The sequence below is a fragment of the Cavia porcellus genome, unplaced genomic scaffold, assembly GCF_034190915.1.
Source record: "Cavia porcellus strain 051 isolate PalLab524CR breed Dunkin Hartley unplaced genomic scaffold, mCavPor4.1 scaffold_19, whole genome shotgun sequence".
Classification (NCBI taxonomy): Eukaryota; Metazoa; Chordata; class Mammalia; order Rodentia; family Caviidae; genus Cavia; species Cavia porcellus.
Genome location: NW_026947502.1, coordinates 4,672,796 through 4,687,584, shown reverse-complemented (window position 1 = coordinate 4,687,584; position 14,789 = coordinate 4,672,796). Strand labels below are relative to the sequence as shown.

At 56.3% G+C, this 14,789-nt stretch overlaps 2 protein-coding genes across 7 annotated transcripts in view; one reads left to right on the top strand and one right to left on the bottom strand.

Annotated features, from left to right (window-relative positions):
• Kif3a (kinesin family member 3A) overlaps nt 1–14,789 on the top strand; it is a 131,244-nt gene that overhangs the window by 44,584 nt on the left and 71,871 nt on the right. The gene's annotated exons all lie outside the window — the stretch shown is intronic.
• Nucleotides 5,712–11,884, bottom strand: Il4 (interleukin 4). Its single transcript, NM_001257263.1, is given in 4 exon segments — nt 5,712–5,810; nt 7,013–7,168; nt 11,407–11,454; nt 11,692–11,884. Coding segments are annotated over 4 exon segments (435 nt in total). The 5' UTR covers nt 11,824–11,884.

The following is a 14,789-nucleotide window of genomic DNA, read 5'->3' as shown; positions in this document are numbered from 1 at the left end:
ATCCCCAGTTCTTGTCCTATGTCGAGATGGGGTCTCCCTGGGTCACTGCATTGCCCGGGGCTCCTGCCTGAGCTTCCTGGGGAGCAGGGGTCCAGGGTGCCTCTGTGTCCGGCCACACCCACAGCCAGGTTCTGCTGTCCTGAGGCGGAGACCGAGGAGAAAACCCTGCTCGCAGTTTGCGTCCTAAAGAAGTTCACGCGGGTCCTTCTGAGAGTCAGGCCCCCCACACACCCGGAGGCCCCGCAGTGGTGGCTCTGCCTGGGTTGTCCTCAGATGCTTTGTTTGCTGTCTCTGCCGAGCTCCGTGTGAGGTGGCTGTAGGAGACTCAAGGGGGCCTTGAGCTGGACGGGACACATTCACCCCGTGCAGCAGCCACGTTAGACCCTCGGGCCAGGCTGCTTGCGTAGCAAAGAATCATGAGAGATTTCTTCTCTCAAGTGCCACTGATACTCCTGCTCCACACGTGTAGAGCCTGCCCCGCGTCAGCAGCGTGACAGACGGCCACCTGTGAGCCCGCCCCAGCTGGGCTTCAGAGCCCTCGCCACTCCCTGACCATAGAGTGCCCCTGCGCACTCCTGTCAGCCCCCTGAGGACCCTCAAGCGGTGGCGCCGTGTGCAGGGACCACTTCACACCCTCTCGGGTGACAGGAGCTGGATAAAGGGAGGTGTTTTCCATGTGGCTTGGGCTTACAGAGCTGTACACCCCGAGCCTCCTTCCCTGCCTGCTGGTTGACTAGGTCCCTTGTCGTTGTGTCCCCGTCCCCCCCCCCCTTTCTTCTTCAAACGTGATAGTAGTTGCTGCTTCCTGGCCTGATCGTTCTCGGTAACAGAGGAGCGTCCTGGTAAGTGCCAATCAGGGCTGGCTTGTGCTTCCCAGGCACGGGTGACAGTGCTGCAGCCGCCGCCTCGACCCGATGCCCGCTGCCAGCCGGGAGAGTCTCCTGCACACCATGCTGGGCTGGTCGGCTGGCCGGCCGATATTAGCTGAATCTCTTGTTCTGAAGCTGTTTCATTTGCAAAGCAAATCAGGTATTTGGCCTTCCTTCGGAAGGAGAGCAAATGTGTGGGAAAATGATTATGAAGAGGCTACTTCAAAGAGAACCTGTTTCCTCTCGCGCTGATCTCGGGCTTCCTGTGACCAATCTTCACGTTACTTTTATCAGCGTTATCAGAACATCAGGTTGCCTCGCCCAGACACGTTTGTGCCTCTGACTGCGGAGTGTGACAGATGAGATGTTCTCCACACCTGCTCCCCTCCCCCAGCCCTCTCTGGAGGGCCGGGGAAATTTTAGTTTGTAATCAAAGGCTTGATTTCTCCAATTGCACAAAAGATTTTACCTGGGACTTTACAACTGAATAAAATATTCTTCTGAGTCGATACCAGTCTGAGCAAGAGGATATTGCCTAACCCTACCTAAAAGCAGCAGGGTCCCACTGCAGAGGATTCTCGTTGGCCTCCAGTCCTGCTCACACGAGCTGTGACAGGGTCTCCAGGTGTGCCCTCCCGCCTCCTGTGTGCCCACCCTGGGCTCAGCCTAAGGGCCCGGGAGCATGAGCCCTGAAGCCCCTGGCTTTGCAAACTTCAGCCTCCCTCTGGAGGGGGCAGCTGAGCAGGAGGGCCCACCCCCCCCCTTCTCCTCTCACACCTCTGCTTCTCTGAGGAGCTGCTGCTGGAGGCCCCAAAGTTCAGCAGCAGGGAACAGTGCGCTTGTGTGCGGTGACACCAGAGCTGAAGGGCCCTTGGGTGGGAGGGGTCAGACTCTGCCCTGAGAGGGCGGCTGTGGGCCGATGTGGACCTGGAGGCCCTGGGGAGTCTGCTGCCCCCTGACTGGCTCTCCAGAGGCCCGTGCTGGCTTTGGGAGCAAACCTCCCTCTCACTGTCCCTCACACTGCGTGGCCTTGCTGTCCCTTTTCCTTATTCCTCTGCCTTGTGTGTAGAAGTGTGCACTGACTAGCTGTGTCCTAGGTCAAAGGATTCCCTATAATGTGCTTTTTTGGTGGCGCACTCCTGTAATCCCAGCACTTGGGAGGCTGAGGCAGGAGGATTGTTGTGAGCTCGAGGCCAGCCTGGGCTACACAGTGAACTCAGGCCCAGCCTGAACTGCATAGTGAGACCCTGTCTCAAACACAAATGAACAAACAAAAACATGTACTTTCTGCAGGAGTGTGACTTCCCTGATCATGCTAGGGCTTGCTCTCTCGACAAAACATCAAAACACACTTTGGTTTAATAGTGGCTGAGAGGACACAGGATGGAGCAGAGTGGAAGCTGACGGGAGGGGTGAGTTAGAAAAGATGTGTTCTGGAGACCTGCGGAGGGACGGACGGAGGGGACGGGCATTCCAGGAATGCAGAGGTGTGAGTGTGACGCCAGCCCAGCCGGGCCTTCCAACCTGGGAAGTGGGGTGACATCAGCCCCCGGACTAGAGAAAGTGCCTGTCTTGCCCCAGGGAGCAGCGGGTGGAGCTGGGGAGCCAGCCTGGCAGGGACAGCCCAGCCGCGCCTTGCTCTGGAAGCTGTCCATTGTAGGTGTCCCCATGGTCAGAGGACAAACCCTAAGCAGCCAAGGGGGGAGGCGCTTGGGGGAGGGGTGGAAAACCGGAGACAAGGCCGAGACAGTGACGGATGGCCAGGGAGCCGCGCGCTCAGCAGAGACCAGCATTTCTAGCGGTGGCCCAAGAATGCGTCCAGACGGACAGTGGTAGACGGTGGTGGACTTGAGCCCAGTGGGGTATTGTTCAATCATTCATCAGACTGTCTCACCGGGCCTGGCCCAGGGTGGGGCTGCTGAGAGCAGAGGGGCTCAGCCTCAGCGGTGGATGCCACCTGGTCCACACCCAGGCGAGGGGCCTCCCTCCCGGCAGGTGCCAGCTGCGGCTGAAACACCAGCCACCCTGCCTGGCGGACTGCCTCACTTTCACTGGATCCTGCTGTTTCTTCACTTTGTAAGAATGCGCCCTCTGTTCCCGTTGTCTGTCTCTTGTGGAACTCGGAAGCCTGCTTGGGGTGTGTAAATCTAGAGTTTGGGACCCCTCTGGAGGCTTAGCGGTGTCAGTGACGGTGACCATTGAAACTTTCTGTAGGCCGCACAGGTCCTTCTGCGGCCTCTTCTAACCCTCTTCTGACGCCTTCTCCTTTATCGTCCTGGCCTCAGACTCACAGTGTCACCCACAGTTCATATCCTGTGGCAGACTACAGCTCACATTAGCCATTGAATGCAAATAAGGCTCAATCAAAGGAGAGAGGAAATTAGAGCGCTCTCCGACTGACTGACTGACTGCCTGGCGCTAGAAACCTCCATGACTCCTCGGTTCTTCTTGCCCTTGGCACGCCGATATTTTATGTGGGCAGGGTGAAACTGGCTGTGGTCAGGGTGAGACTTGAAGCTTTTGATTTTTTCCCCTTATTTTGAAAGGGTTAACAAGATGTTACATATTTTGGTGTAATTTTAGTTCTCGAATTAATTTTTGTCACATGTTTAAGCGGGGATGAGAAGTGCTCAATCACTGTTACCAGCTCCATGTTCTTGCATGTCATTCGTGTCTTAAAAGCCAAGTTTTAGTGACACTTGATTTTGTCCTGCTCGTTAGTTTCTCCTAAATGTCAGCTTTATGAGGCACAGTTCTCATGCTGCTTGTCGGAGCGCCCAGCCCGGTGGTTTGCGATCTCTCCACAGCGTGCCGCCGTCATCTTCATCAAGAGAAGTCCCATGTCAGGCATGTGGCGCACGCCTGTAATCCCAGCACTTGGGAGGCTGAGGCAGGCGGATCGTCACAAGTTTGAGACTGGCCTGGGCTACAAAGTGAGCCCAAGGCCAGCCTGCACTGCACAGTGATGAGGACAGATGTCTCACAAAGCTCCATTGCCTTCTGCAGTTCCCCCATCCTCCTCCCCACCACGCCGACCCCTCGCAGCTGCTTTCTGTGTTTGCGCCGTGGATTCGCCTGCGCCGGGTACTTCACGTGCATAGAATGGCTCTGCGGCGCCCTGTCTGCTTTCACTTAGCATGATGCTCCCAGGGCTCATCCGAGTGTGCTCTGTCTTAGTGCTTTGTGGCTTTGTACTAAGCGCTTTGTACTAAAAGCACTCTGTGGCCTTGAGGTACCCTGTTTTGTGTATTCATCCATCTGCTGATGGACTTTTGGGGTTGCCCCTGCTTCTCTGCAGTTGTGGATAATGCTGTGTGAACACTGTGCAGAGGTGTGTGCGGACGTCTGTCCTTGTCTCTCGAGGGTGCGGAAGGTTGCAATTGCTGGCTCCTGAGCTGTGTTCAACCAAGTGTAAAGGTTTCCAGGATTCCTGCATTTTTGCAACCCCTCATTTTCTGTGGTACCAGATTTTGAACTCTGGGCCTTGCCACTGAGCCACACCCCCAGCCTTGTTAAATTTTTTATTTTGATGCAGGGTCTCACTAAGTTGCCCAAGCTGGGCTCAAAGTTGGGATCTTCCTGCCTCAGCCTCATATAATGCTGGGCCTACGGGTATAGGCCACCATGCCTGCTTTATTGTATCTCTTACAATATTATTTCTTCTTTAATTTAAAAATAGTTTTTTATTTATGCACATGGACAGCCACACACACACCCAACACACTTCTAACCGAAAGCCACCAATCTCCAGCCCCGCTTCTTTCCTCCTTAGTCCAAGTACTGTTCCCAGCAAATCATGTTTGCTTTTGTTGTTTTTTGGTTTTGCAGTGGCCAGCATCATAATTTCAAAGATCTTGGTTCACTTACTATTAGTTTTCCTTTCACTGTTTACTATGAAACGACCCCATGTACCCATTCCCGGCTACAGCTAAAACCATCACTGAGGGCCTCTTACCAGCTGCTGGGTCTTCACCGCCTGTAATATTACATGTTTATTTCCCTGCTGGAAAATGAGTTTGCTGCACTTAGACTTCTGCTTCTTTTTTTGGAGACAGCATTTCAGGCTGGTCTTGAGCTCTGGGGCACAAGCATTCTCCTGCCTCAGCCTCTGCAGTAGTTGGGATGGCAGTCACGTGCCATCACACCTTGCTTCCCTTTCAAGTTTTTTGTAATAAATATGTTTAGTTCTGTTACCTCTGGGGCTCTGAGTCCTAAAGCTCTTGCTCTTGTTTCCTGCACTCCAGACGGTGTGCTCAGACCAGCCCTCTCCCCAGGAAGCTGTCTCTGTCCCGCCTGCCCTCCCTGCCTGTCCCTTTTGTCGTCTGCCCTCTGACGGTAACCAACTCTTCCAAGTCTTGTCCATCAGTTGTTTCCAAGGCTTAGGGATCAAGAGGCTTGCGTTAGGACGGACGACTTTGAATATCGGCCACTGACTGACGACCCGAGACCCCGCGGACTGAGTTTGCTTTGCTTCCCCCAGGAGGAGACTGGTCTAAGCTTCTTGTTGACAGCTTTGCAATCAGAAATGCTCGAAGGCAGGACTCAGGGACTCTGCTAGCTCGCCTGCCTGTGTGGCTTCCTTAATCATCCCGCGTCTTGGGTTCCCGAGGGGAAGTCTTGAGCAAGAGGTGGTCTTCCCCCCTGTTCCCCGGCACCCATCCCCTCCCTGTCAGTGAAACTGGTCTCCCTACAAGTTACAAACCTGTGACTTCATTGCTAGGGAAGCACACCCAGCGCCATTAAACACTGCTGTTAGACTTTACACATACTTTATTTTATAATGAGTTATAAATATATAAATATTTTTAAAATAAAGCCATTAAAATTCATAAATTAAAATATTTAGCGTCTACACTTTGAATATCTCTTCTGCATGATCCTTTTTAGATTTTCCAAGAAGTCTTTCAGTGTCGTCTGCCGGAGTTCACTCACTGGACAGTTCTACAAAAGAGACTTGTGTTAGCTCCGATTAGGAGACCCCTGCCTGGGTCCTGCTGTCACCTGCTTGCCGGTCAGGGCCTCGGTCTCGTGTGACCGGGAATCTGATGGCCACGGGGCCAGCAGGATTTGCCTGGGACCTGGTGTGTGCAGCACAGGTGACCGTACCGCTCCTCCCGTCCCCCCTCCATCCTTGGGGTCCACGGTCTGAGGGGTGCTGCCCGGAGGGGGTGGCGTGGAGCTGCAGGGAGACCGGGGTCACGGCAGCCCTGTGGCTGGAGCCGATTCAGGGAGAGCTGCTCCCTCCTGGAAGGTCCCGTGCTTGCCCCCCCTGCTGCACCCACCCCACAGGCCGCGGCCCTGGGCCTCCCCTTCTGGCCACTCCACGTCTCTGGGTCAGGACTGGCTTCCTTCCTTCCTTCCTGTTCACTTCTACTTTAAATAGCTCCGTCTATGCAGCCTTCGTTTCGTATTACAAGTGCCCACCTCTCCTCAGCTGCTCTTATCGTAACCTCCACTGGGTACCCAGTCGATACTGCCCTCTTTTCACCAGGCAGCAGGGCTGGAGCCTCAGGCCTGCCAGTCCGGAGTCACTGGTGTCACATGGCCCAAGTCCACCAGGGGCGGTGCGCACGGCCTCCTGCCGGCCTCCAGCCCTGCTCCGGCCCAGGCTTCCACAGCTGTGCAAGGGGCAGCCGTGCCCGGAGGGGCAGGCAGGGACCCACGGGGCACCTCGTGCTCCGTTTGCCCTGGTCCCCAGGAGCCTCTCTGGCAGTCCCGGCTGTGCTGTCCTGCCCGGCTACACCACCCTCTCGCTGTCCCCTGCGGCCTGTGCAGACCAGCGACCTGCTTCTCCCCAGGGACTGTCTGTGTCACACAGTAGCCAGGACGGGGGCCCTAAGTCAGAGCAGGACCTCTGCCCGCCCAAGCCAGACGGTCTGCTCAGGATATCCCCTTGCCCACAGCCGTGCCCTGGAATCCCGTGTTTGCCTTTTCTACTCGAGAGCCAGGGCCCTGCCTGCTCAGCCTTGGCACCACCTGGCTGGCTCCTGGGCAGCCGCCGGTGCAGAGCATCACAGGTGCGGCTACCGGGGCTGATGAGGCGGGTCCCACTCCACGCATTCTAAGTGAGGCTGCTGTCTGTCTGTCTGTCTGTCTGTCTGCCGGTCGGGGCCAGTCCGTTTGCCCAGCGCAGTGCCACTTACCGACTGAGCCATGCTCCTGAGGTTCCTGAACACTTGTCTCAGGACGCTGGGGTAGAGCGGGTCTCCCTCTCTGTTTGGGCAGGACTGTGGCCCCCGGAGGTAGGCTGTATGGTGCAGCACCGTCGCGGCTGTGCACAGGTCCCCACTGGCTGGACCCTGCGGAGAGAGATCCAGAGGCCTGTGCTCCCCTGCTCTGAACACCCAGGGCCTTCACTCCCGGGCTGCTGCTCTCCGAGGGACTGGGAAGGCTGCGTGCAGGGCCTCCTGAGCAGAGACCCCGTCATGGCAGGGGACCGGCTGTGGATTGCTCAGAAGCGCACCCCCTCCTCGGTGTCAGTTCCGGCTCCCATTCCCCGAGGGTGAAGTGGAGGGGAATAAAGTCACTGGCCAGCCGCAGTGGGACGGGATTCTGCAACCGGGGCCACGGTTGCTGGTTTGGTGCCAGGTTCACTCCCTCCCTGCAGCGTCCCCCAGAAACCCCACAGCCCGCTGCGGGATGGCGCAGAGTTCGAGTTCCCAGCCGTGGTGCAGGGGAGAAGGACCTGTGGGCTGGGCCCTGGACAGAGCTGACCCAAGGGGCCGTGACCTGGGTGGACACAGGGCTAGAACTCTGAGGAGCCTGGCTCATCTGGGGCTTGGGGCAGCTCTGACTGGGGGCCTGGGAGGGTGGCATCTTCTCATTTTCCACTGACGAGCGCAGTGGGAAGCCTGGAGAGTGCCCTTAGCTTGAGCCCAATTTCATTTTCCAGGTCAGATAAAGGAGTGATCCCAGCTTTGCAGGGACCGCACTGGCCCTTGCTACTCACTGGCCCATGGGCCAGCGGGCAGTGTGGGTGCCATGGGCAGCTTATTGGAAAAGCCGCTCTCAGAGCCCCTGAGTCAGGGCATGTGGGGACGTGATCCCCAGGGCTGGGAAGCACTGTTCCAGTGGATTTTCTCTATTTCAACATCGTGCACATTTAACAAGAAAGAACTCACTCATCCCACCAGTCAAAGAAAACTATGGTTAATATTTTCATAAATAGCTTTCCAGGTTTTTAAAATACTTCCCCCTCCCAACTAAGGACTAATTGTTGCTACTTTTTTTGTGACCTTTTCACACTTAACACAGCTGGCGAAATCAAGAAATGGGATGGCTGGGCGAGGTGGTGCATGCCTGTAATCCCAGCCCTGGGGAGGCTGAGGCAGGAGGATCATTTCGAGTGCGAGGCCAGCTTGGGCTACAAAGTGAGACTGTGTTTAAAAAAAAACAAAAACAAAAGAACGCAATGGGCTGCAGAGCTGCTGAGAAGCGGGTTTCCTGTCTGCCCTGTGATTTCCCATCTCCTGGAGCAGGCTTTCCTTCTGTAAATTACACGGCAGAGAGTACTCATCTGTCTGATCACCTCTTATTTTTGTAGACTGAATTTTGGAAATGTGGATCATATTTTAAGGATCTTCCATAAGCTCTAGACCCAGAACCCCAGACTGCAAACGCTGTGGGCTGATGCTGCAGGGGGGCCTTGACGCTTACTGAGGGACCCGCCCAAAGTCACTTCTGGTCCTGGCTCCTGCTGGAAGTGTGGCCGTGGCATTGTGCTTGTGGGCAGGCAGGGAGAGAGAAGAGAGCAGGGTGACCCTTGCTGCTGTGGACGCACAGGCAAGTCGAGGAGGCCGCAGCAGCGCCCACCGTATTTCCCATGGAAGCCTAGTGTGACTTGCTTGAAACAGGCTCGAAACCTAGAAATTAAACTGCCTGTTGGTTTTAACCAGGCCACGTCACACAGGGAGAAAACCTCTAAAGATATTTTAAAGAGGATCTGCTAAAGGGAATTAGGATATACTTGGAACTGAAAGTCTCCATCGAATGGGAGAATGTAAAGAACTCATCCCAAAAGCAGTTGGGTTACAGGCCCAGGAATTTAGTTCCACTGGCTTTGCTGGCAGAGCAAAACCCTCCATGCTGCCCCAACTTCTTGACCCTCTGTGTCCATCTGCCTGGGGTCCCAGTGGGCCTGGCTGTGGCCCAGCGAGCAGTCGGAGCTGCCCAGGAAGAGACTTGGAGGTGATCGTGGTCTGGGATGTGAATCTGCTAATGCTTTCAGCCCCACAAGCAGCCTGCTGGGGTGCAGGGCTGTAGGCTGGCCGGCCACCCCCATGCACCCAGGCCACACCACAGGCAAGGTGGCAGGAAACAGGCATCTGTGGCAGTGACTTAGTATCCTAAGGGGGTTCTCAGCCCCCTCATGTAGGCTGACACTCAGTCCTGTGAGTGCCATATTCATGAGCTCCAGTTCTGCCCAGATTGAGTCAGTCCATGCTATGGATGAGAAAAAAAGTCAAAAACCAAGACCAATGCTTGAGCTGGGAGTAATGGTGCCCACCTACAATCTCACTATTTAGGAGGCTGAGGCAGGAGCATCCCAAGGCCAAAGCCAGCCGAGCAACATAGTAAGACTGTCTCAAAACACAATGAAAAGGGGCTGGGGATGTTGCACAGCACTCCCTGGGATCAGTCTCCAGGACTCACACACATACACACATTTAAGTTCATGACGCGCACCGAAGAATCACGGACGTTAGCTGACCGGGGAAAGGCTTCCCCCCAGTTCCTCCTGGAGCAGCTGCCTTCTCTGCACTGGGCTCTTCCTCACACCGCCTTGGCCTCCTTTGCCCCAGGCAGCTGGGGGCTCCTAGGGCCTGGGCTTAGAGCCCTGCGCTCTTTCCAGCAATGCCACCACCAGGATGCTACTGGTGCTCCAACTCGGAAAGGCTGGAGCCCTCCATCGGATCGCCAGAGAAAATGAAGGCCCTGGGTCTGGAAGGCTGCTCCCCTCAGGGAGCCAAAGAAGCACCTTAGCTCCCCACAGGCCACTTCCTTCGTCTTCGAGGAAAGGAAAGGAACTGGGAGAGCGGGATGGGCCAGGTGAGCATGTAGGGAGGCGCGGAGCAGGTGGACGGGAAACCACCCAGAGTGGTCACCCGGCTCGGACTCAGGCAGGTTGGGTCATTTCCTTCCTCGAATCAGTGCTGCTGTGCACCCAGGCTGCGCCCCTGTCAGCACTGTATCACCGCCTTCCGTGAACACTTTCCACTACCTCAAGAGCTAGATTCCAATCAGCCTCCAAAACACCTTCACAGCCACTTTCCTATGCTCAGATGTGGAAACCGAGGCTGGAGGGGGTGGAGAGACTTCCCAACACCACACAGCTGAGTAATGCGGGACTAGGACCGCCTCCGGGCGGGCGGGCCTCAGCTCCTCCCCTGCGGCAGGTCCTGCACCCCAGCCCCTTGCTTGGGCCTTCACAGAGCCTTCCTGCCAGTGCGACCCCGGAACCTGGTTCCTAAAGTACCAGCCAGGTCAGGAGGACCCGGAGACTTCCTATGTGCAAAGATACACAAAATGTCCCTTCTAAAAATCAGAGTCCCGGCAAGGCCTTTGGGAGGAAGATGGGGTTGTCCAGTGAGAGCCAGAAAGGGGTTCCTTGGGAACAGGACAGGCCCCGTGTGGCCTGGCTGTGGCGCGTGGCCCACCCGATCCTGGCCTGGCCGCCCTCCGGTCCCCATGGGAAGCAAGTAGTCAGCAGACCCTGGTAAGTTGAGGCTTTGGGGCTTTCATTCTCAGTTGTGTGTTTCCATGAAAACAGGAACTGCCGTGCACAGAGCTATTGATACGGGGTAGTCATATGTTTGTCGGAGAAAACGCACTATCAGCTGTCACATCTATCTCCTCCCACTGCAGCTGGAGGCGGGGGTGAGACAGGAGGCAGAGGGGGAGATGCCCAGCGGCCAGAAGCAGGGACGGTCGGACCGCTTGCTCAGCTAGGCGGTTCCAGACCAAGTGGAGGGGCCTGGGGTGGCGGCGCGGTGCAAGTGAAGGTCTGGGAGGCCAGCCGGACCCCAGCATACGCCAAGTGACCGGGCCGGGAGAGCAGGGCTCTGTGTACCCTTTCTGCTGCCGTAGGAAGTTTCTTAGACAAAGTGAAAGCTCCGTCGGCCTGTAATCTCAATATCTGTTTTGGTGAGAGTATTTGGGTTTTCAGAAATGCATGGGCCAAAAAAATCCTTTGATTCATCAGGTACTTGGTGAGCGCCCTGTGTGTGCCAGGGACCATGTCACGACCTGGCGGAGCCCTCGAGGACTTTTCCCTGCCCGGATCGCAGTGAGGATCATAAACCCAAGCTTTCTAATAGCCATTGTCCACATCACATGAAATCAGAAACTCCAAACCAGCTGACAACAGAGTCAGGACTCTCACTGTACAAAACCTGCTAACACCTTCACGGTCTGCTCAGGCCTGCTCGGTTTCCCTTCAAGTTTCTTGTAAGACACTCGAGGACTCCTCCCCAGCTCTCCCCTCCCATCCATCCCAAGCCACCTGTCTGCCAAGGTAGACTGAGGCACAGCATCTTACCTGGGGATCAGCAAAGACGTCCGTGACCAGCAGCTCGGCACAGGGACTCTGGGCACAGATGGAGGTGACAGAGCAAGAGACAAAGTTAACCTCCAGGCGGACACAGACCCCAGCCAGGCAGCTTTCCGTCCCTCACACTGACACACGTCCCACCGTCCCCAGAGCAAAGCCAGGGAGAAGGCTGTCTTCCTCCACGACCTGGGAGCAGCTATGTCCTCTTCCCGGGCTTGACCGCCCAGGGCCCCACCAGAACATCCAGAGAGCCGGGGCCAGCTCGGTCCTTACCTTCTCCCTGGAGAGTGTGTTGAGGTGCTGGATGATTTCTTGCAAGGTGTGGTGGTTGCACCCACGGACCACGGCGCTGGCACATGCTAGGAGGCAGAAGAGAATGACCGTCAGCTGGGGCACCAGACCCATCAATAGATCTGTCTTCTGACAGTGACAATGTGGGACAATTAGTTTATCAGGGGAAGCTAACAATGCTATTCTGGCAGAGATATCTCTATATATAGATTTAAAATTGCTGAAACCAAAGGAAAATGAGTTTACATTGGAAATTTTCGTTACACCAGATTGTCAGTCAGTTGGGGCCAATCAGTGCCTCTCTTCCAGGAGAAAAAATGCCTCACCAAAACAGGTTAAATGTTCCTGTGAAATCAGACCAAGAGGAAAATGAAACCTTTTTTTAAAATTAACTACAAAGTTTCAGCATAGGAAATTACACCATAATTTGTTCTTTAGATTAATCTTATCAGCTTGGGGTTGGTGCTGTCTTTTTGCTTTGCATAGAAGGAAGAGGCCACAGGTGTCCGAGCCTGGTTGGTGTTATCCTCCTGGGGAAACACAGAGTAATATCAAGAAAGTGACTTGCAGGGTATTGCGACCTGGCTTCTTCCAGGTACGGGGCAGGCGGGGGCACCTGGAAACTCTCCTGTCATGGGAAAGCCGACCTGAGGCCCTTCTCTGGGTGCCGGCCAGGAGGGCACGGGCACCGACTGCTCCTGTCCTCACACGGGTCCCGCTGTCCTTGCGGGTCGAGGTCTTCGGAGGGGGACGGTTGCCATCGGATGGCCCAGTTCGGGGCCTGAGGAAGCCTTGGGCGGGGCTGGAGCCTGTCTATCCCAAGGTTTCAGGAATGGCCACTTTTCAAACAGAATTCAAACATGGCCTCTGCTAATTAGAAAACGAGCCATGAGCTCCCCAGCTCACTGGGGGGCAGGGGTCCAGTGCTGTCCGCGCCTCACTGCCCATCGGGCTGTTTCAGTGTATTCCGGGGGGGCGTGAGGGGGTACTGAAGCCCCTGTGCCGAGTGCCCTCTGCAGTGAGGAGGCCTGGGCCCGGTGTGTGCCCCGCCTCTCCCTGCAGCCTTTTTTGTCCCGGTCCCTGGCCCTGGGCTCTGGTCTTTTGTCCATGGCTTTCTCCAGAAGATCCTGTAGGGGTTTTTTTTTTTTTTGTCATTTTGAGATAGGATCTCACAATGTAGTTCAGGCTGGCCTTGGTTTCACTTTGTAACCCAAACTGGCCTCAAACTCACAGCAATCCTCCTGCCTCAGCCTCATGAGTGCTAGAATTGCAGGCATGTAGCCCTGCACCTGGCTTGTATCTTTTCTCTTCATGCTCACTATTGATAATTGTGTTTTGTTTTGTTTTTTTTTGTCTTTTTCATCGGTACCAGGGATCGAACTCACGACTGCCTGCTTTCAAGGCAGGCGCTTATGCCACTGAGTTAAACCCCCAGCCCAATAATTGTGTATATTTATGAAGGGTATGCACTGTGGAATTGCCAAACAAGCTAATTAACAAATGCCTTATTTACTTGTGGTGAGGTCACTCAGGCAGCCACGCTGCCATTTTTAGGGGTGCAATGTCTAGGTCTCCTGAGCTTCTCTCTCTAACTTGGGCCAGCACCTGCCCGGCCTTCCCTCTCCCTCCTCCTGGGCGTTACGGTTCTGGCTTCCACTTCTCCGTACTGGGTTTTGTGTATTCTGCATGTGAGGGACACTGTGTGGTGTCCGTCCTGTGTGCCTTGTTCCCCTTAGCCTGTCATCCTCCGGGCTGATCCGTGTGTCACAGTGTGTATCTACAGCTGTGCCCCGTGAAGCACAGACTCTGGACAGTGCTGGCCCTGGCACCGTGTTCACGACTTTCCCTTGGGGCTGTGCCAAGCTCAGTATGGTGACTTGGGACCCCTGCAGTGTAGGGCTGGGCAAACCTCACAGGGACGGGGTGCCGCCCGCTCTGAACACCAGCTGCAAATTCAGGGCTCTGTAGTCCACTCTCACTTCTGCCAAGCAGAGGCAACTGTGGGGACTGTGGCCTCCCCCAGTGATTTGCCTGGGGACTCAGAGAACTCCGATAGGGGCCATGGGTGAGGTCACAGCTCCTCCGGAGGGCAGAGCATAGGACGGAGCGGCCCCAGCTCAGAGCCTCCGCCGTCCTCCCCAAAGTCTCTCGGAGCCTGCTGTCCAGGGTGTGGGGATCTCGATGACCCGGCTCCCAGGGTTTGCAGCTCTGGGCCTCGGCAGAGCCAGCCCCTCGGCCCGCGTGTCTTGGGCTGGGGCTGTCTCCCCTGGTCTGTGACCATTCAGTTCCTAGGCTGAAACCCAGGGCCTTGCACACCGTGTCCAGCCACGTCCCGGCCCCTTTTACTTGAGCTTGAGGCAGAGTCTGCTCAGTCGTGTCCCCCACCCCTTCACACTCTCAGCCCCCAGCAGGGGAGGGGCTGTGGGGGGGCGAGGGGGCAGCCGATGGGGAGAGGGGTAGGAGGGACGCAGAGCAGCAGGTCTGAGTTTCTTTCAAAGGTTGAATGAGGCCAGCAGTGAGAGAACTGCCCAGAATGTCTGGGGGAGACTGTGAGGTCCCCAGAAGGTCAGGAGGAAATTGGCCGTCCCAGCCTCAGGGCTATGCAGCGATGGCTGTGGCCTGGATGCTGGGCTCTCAGGGACACAGGAGAAAGGGGGACTGCAGGAAGGGGCCCCTGACCCTCTAGGACCCCCACCCTGACCTCTGTGGGCAGCGACTAACGGCAGTGAGCACCAAGGTCAGGAGGGAGCGGAGACTCACTGGGCTCCGGCAGGGCTCTTGCAGACCCGTCTCCCAGGCTGCGGCCTCACAGGCCCTGGGGTACAGTGAGCCTGGTGCGGACTCCCCCAAACCAGTCACTTGTGGGTGCTCCATGACCAACACACACTCCGGTATTGGGGTCCCGTGGCTCTTCCCCTCTGGGGCTCCTCTGGGGAGCGAGGGAGGGGGAGGTGCAGAGTGGTGGCACTTGTCACACCCAAGGGCAGCTGTGACAGAGCGAGGAAAGTGGACTCAGGGCCCCTGTGGCTCCCTGGGCCTGGCTGCTCTGTGTCCTCCTGGGTGACCAGGCCACTCGGCCG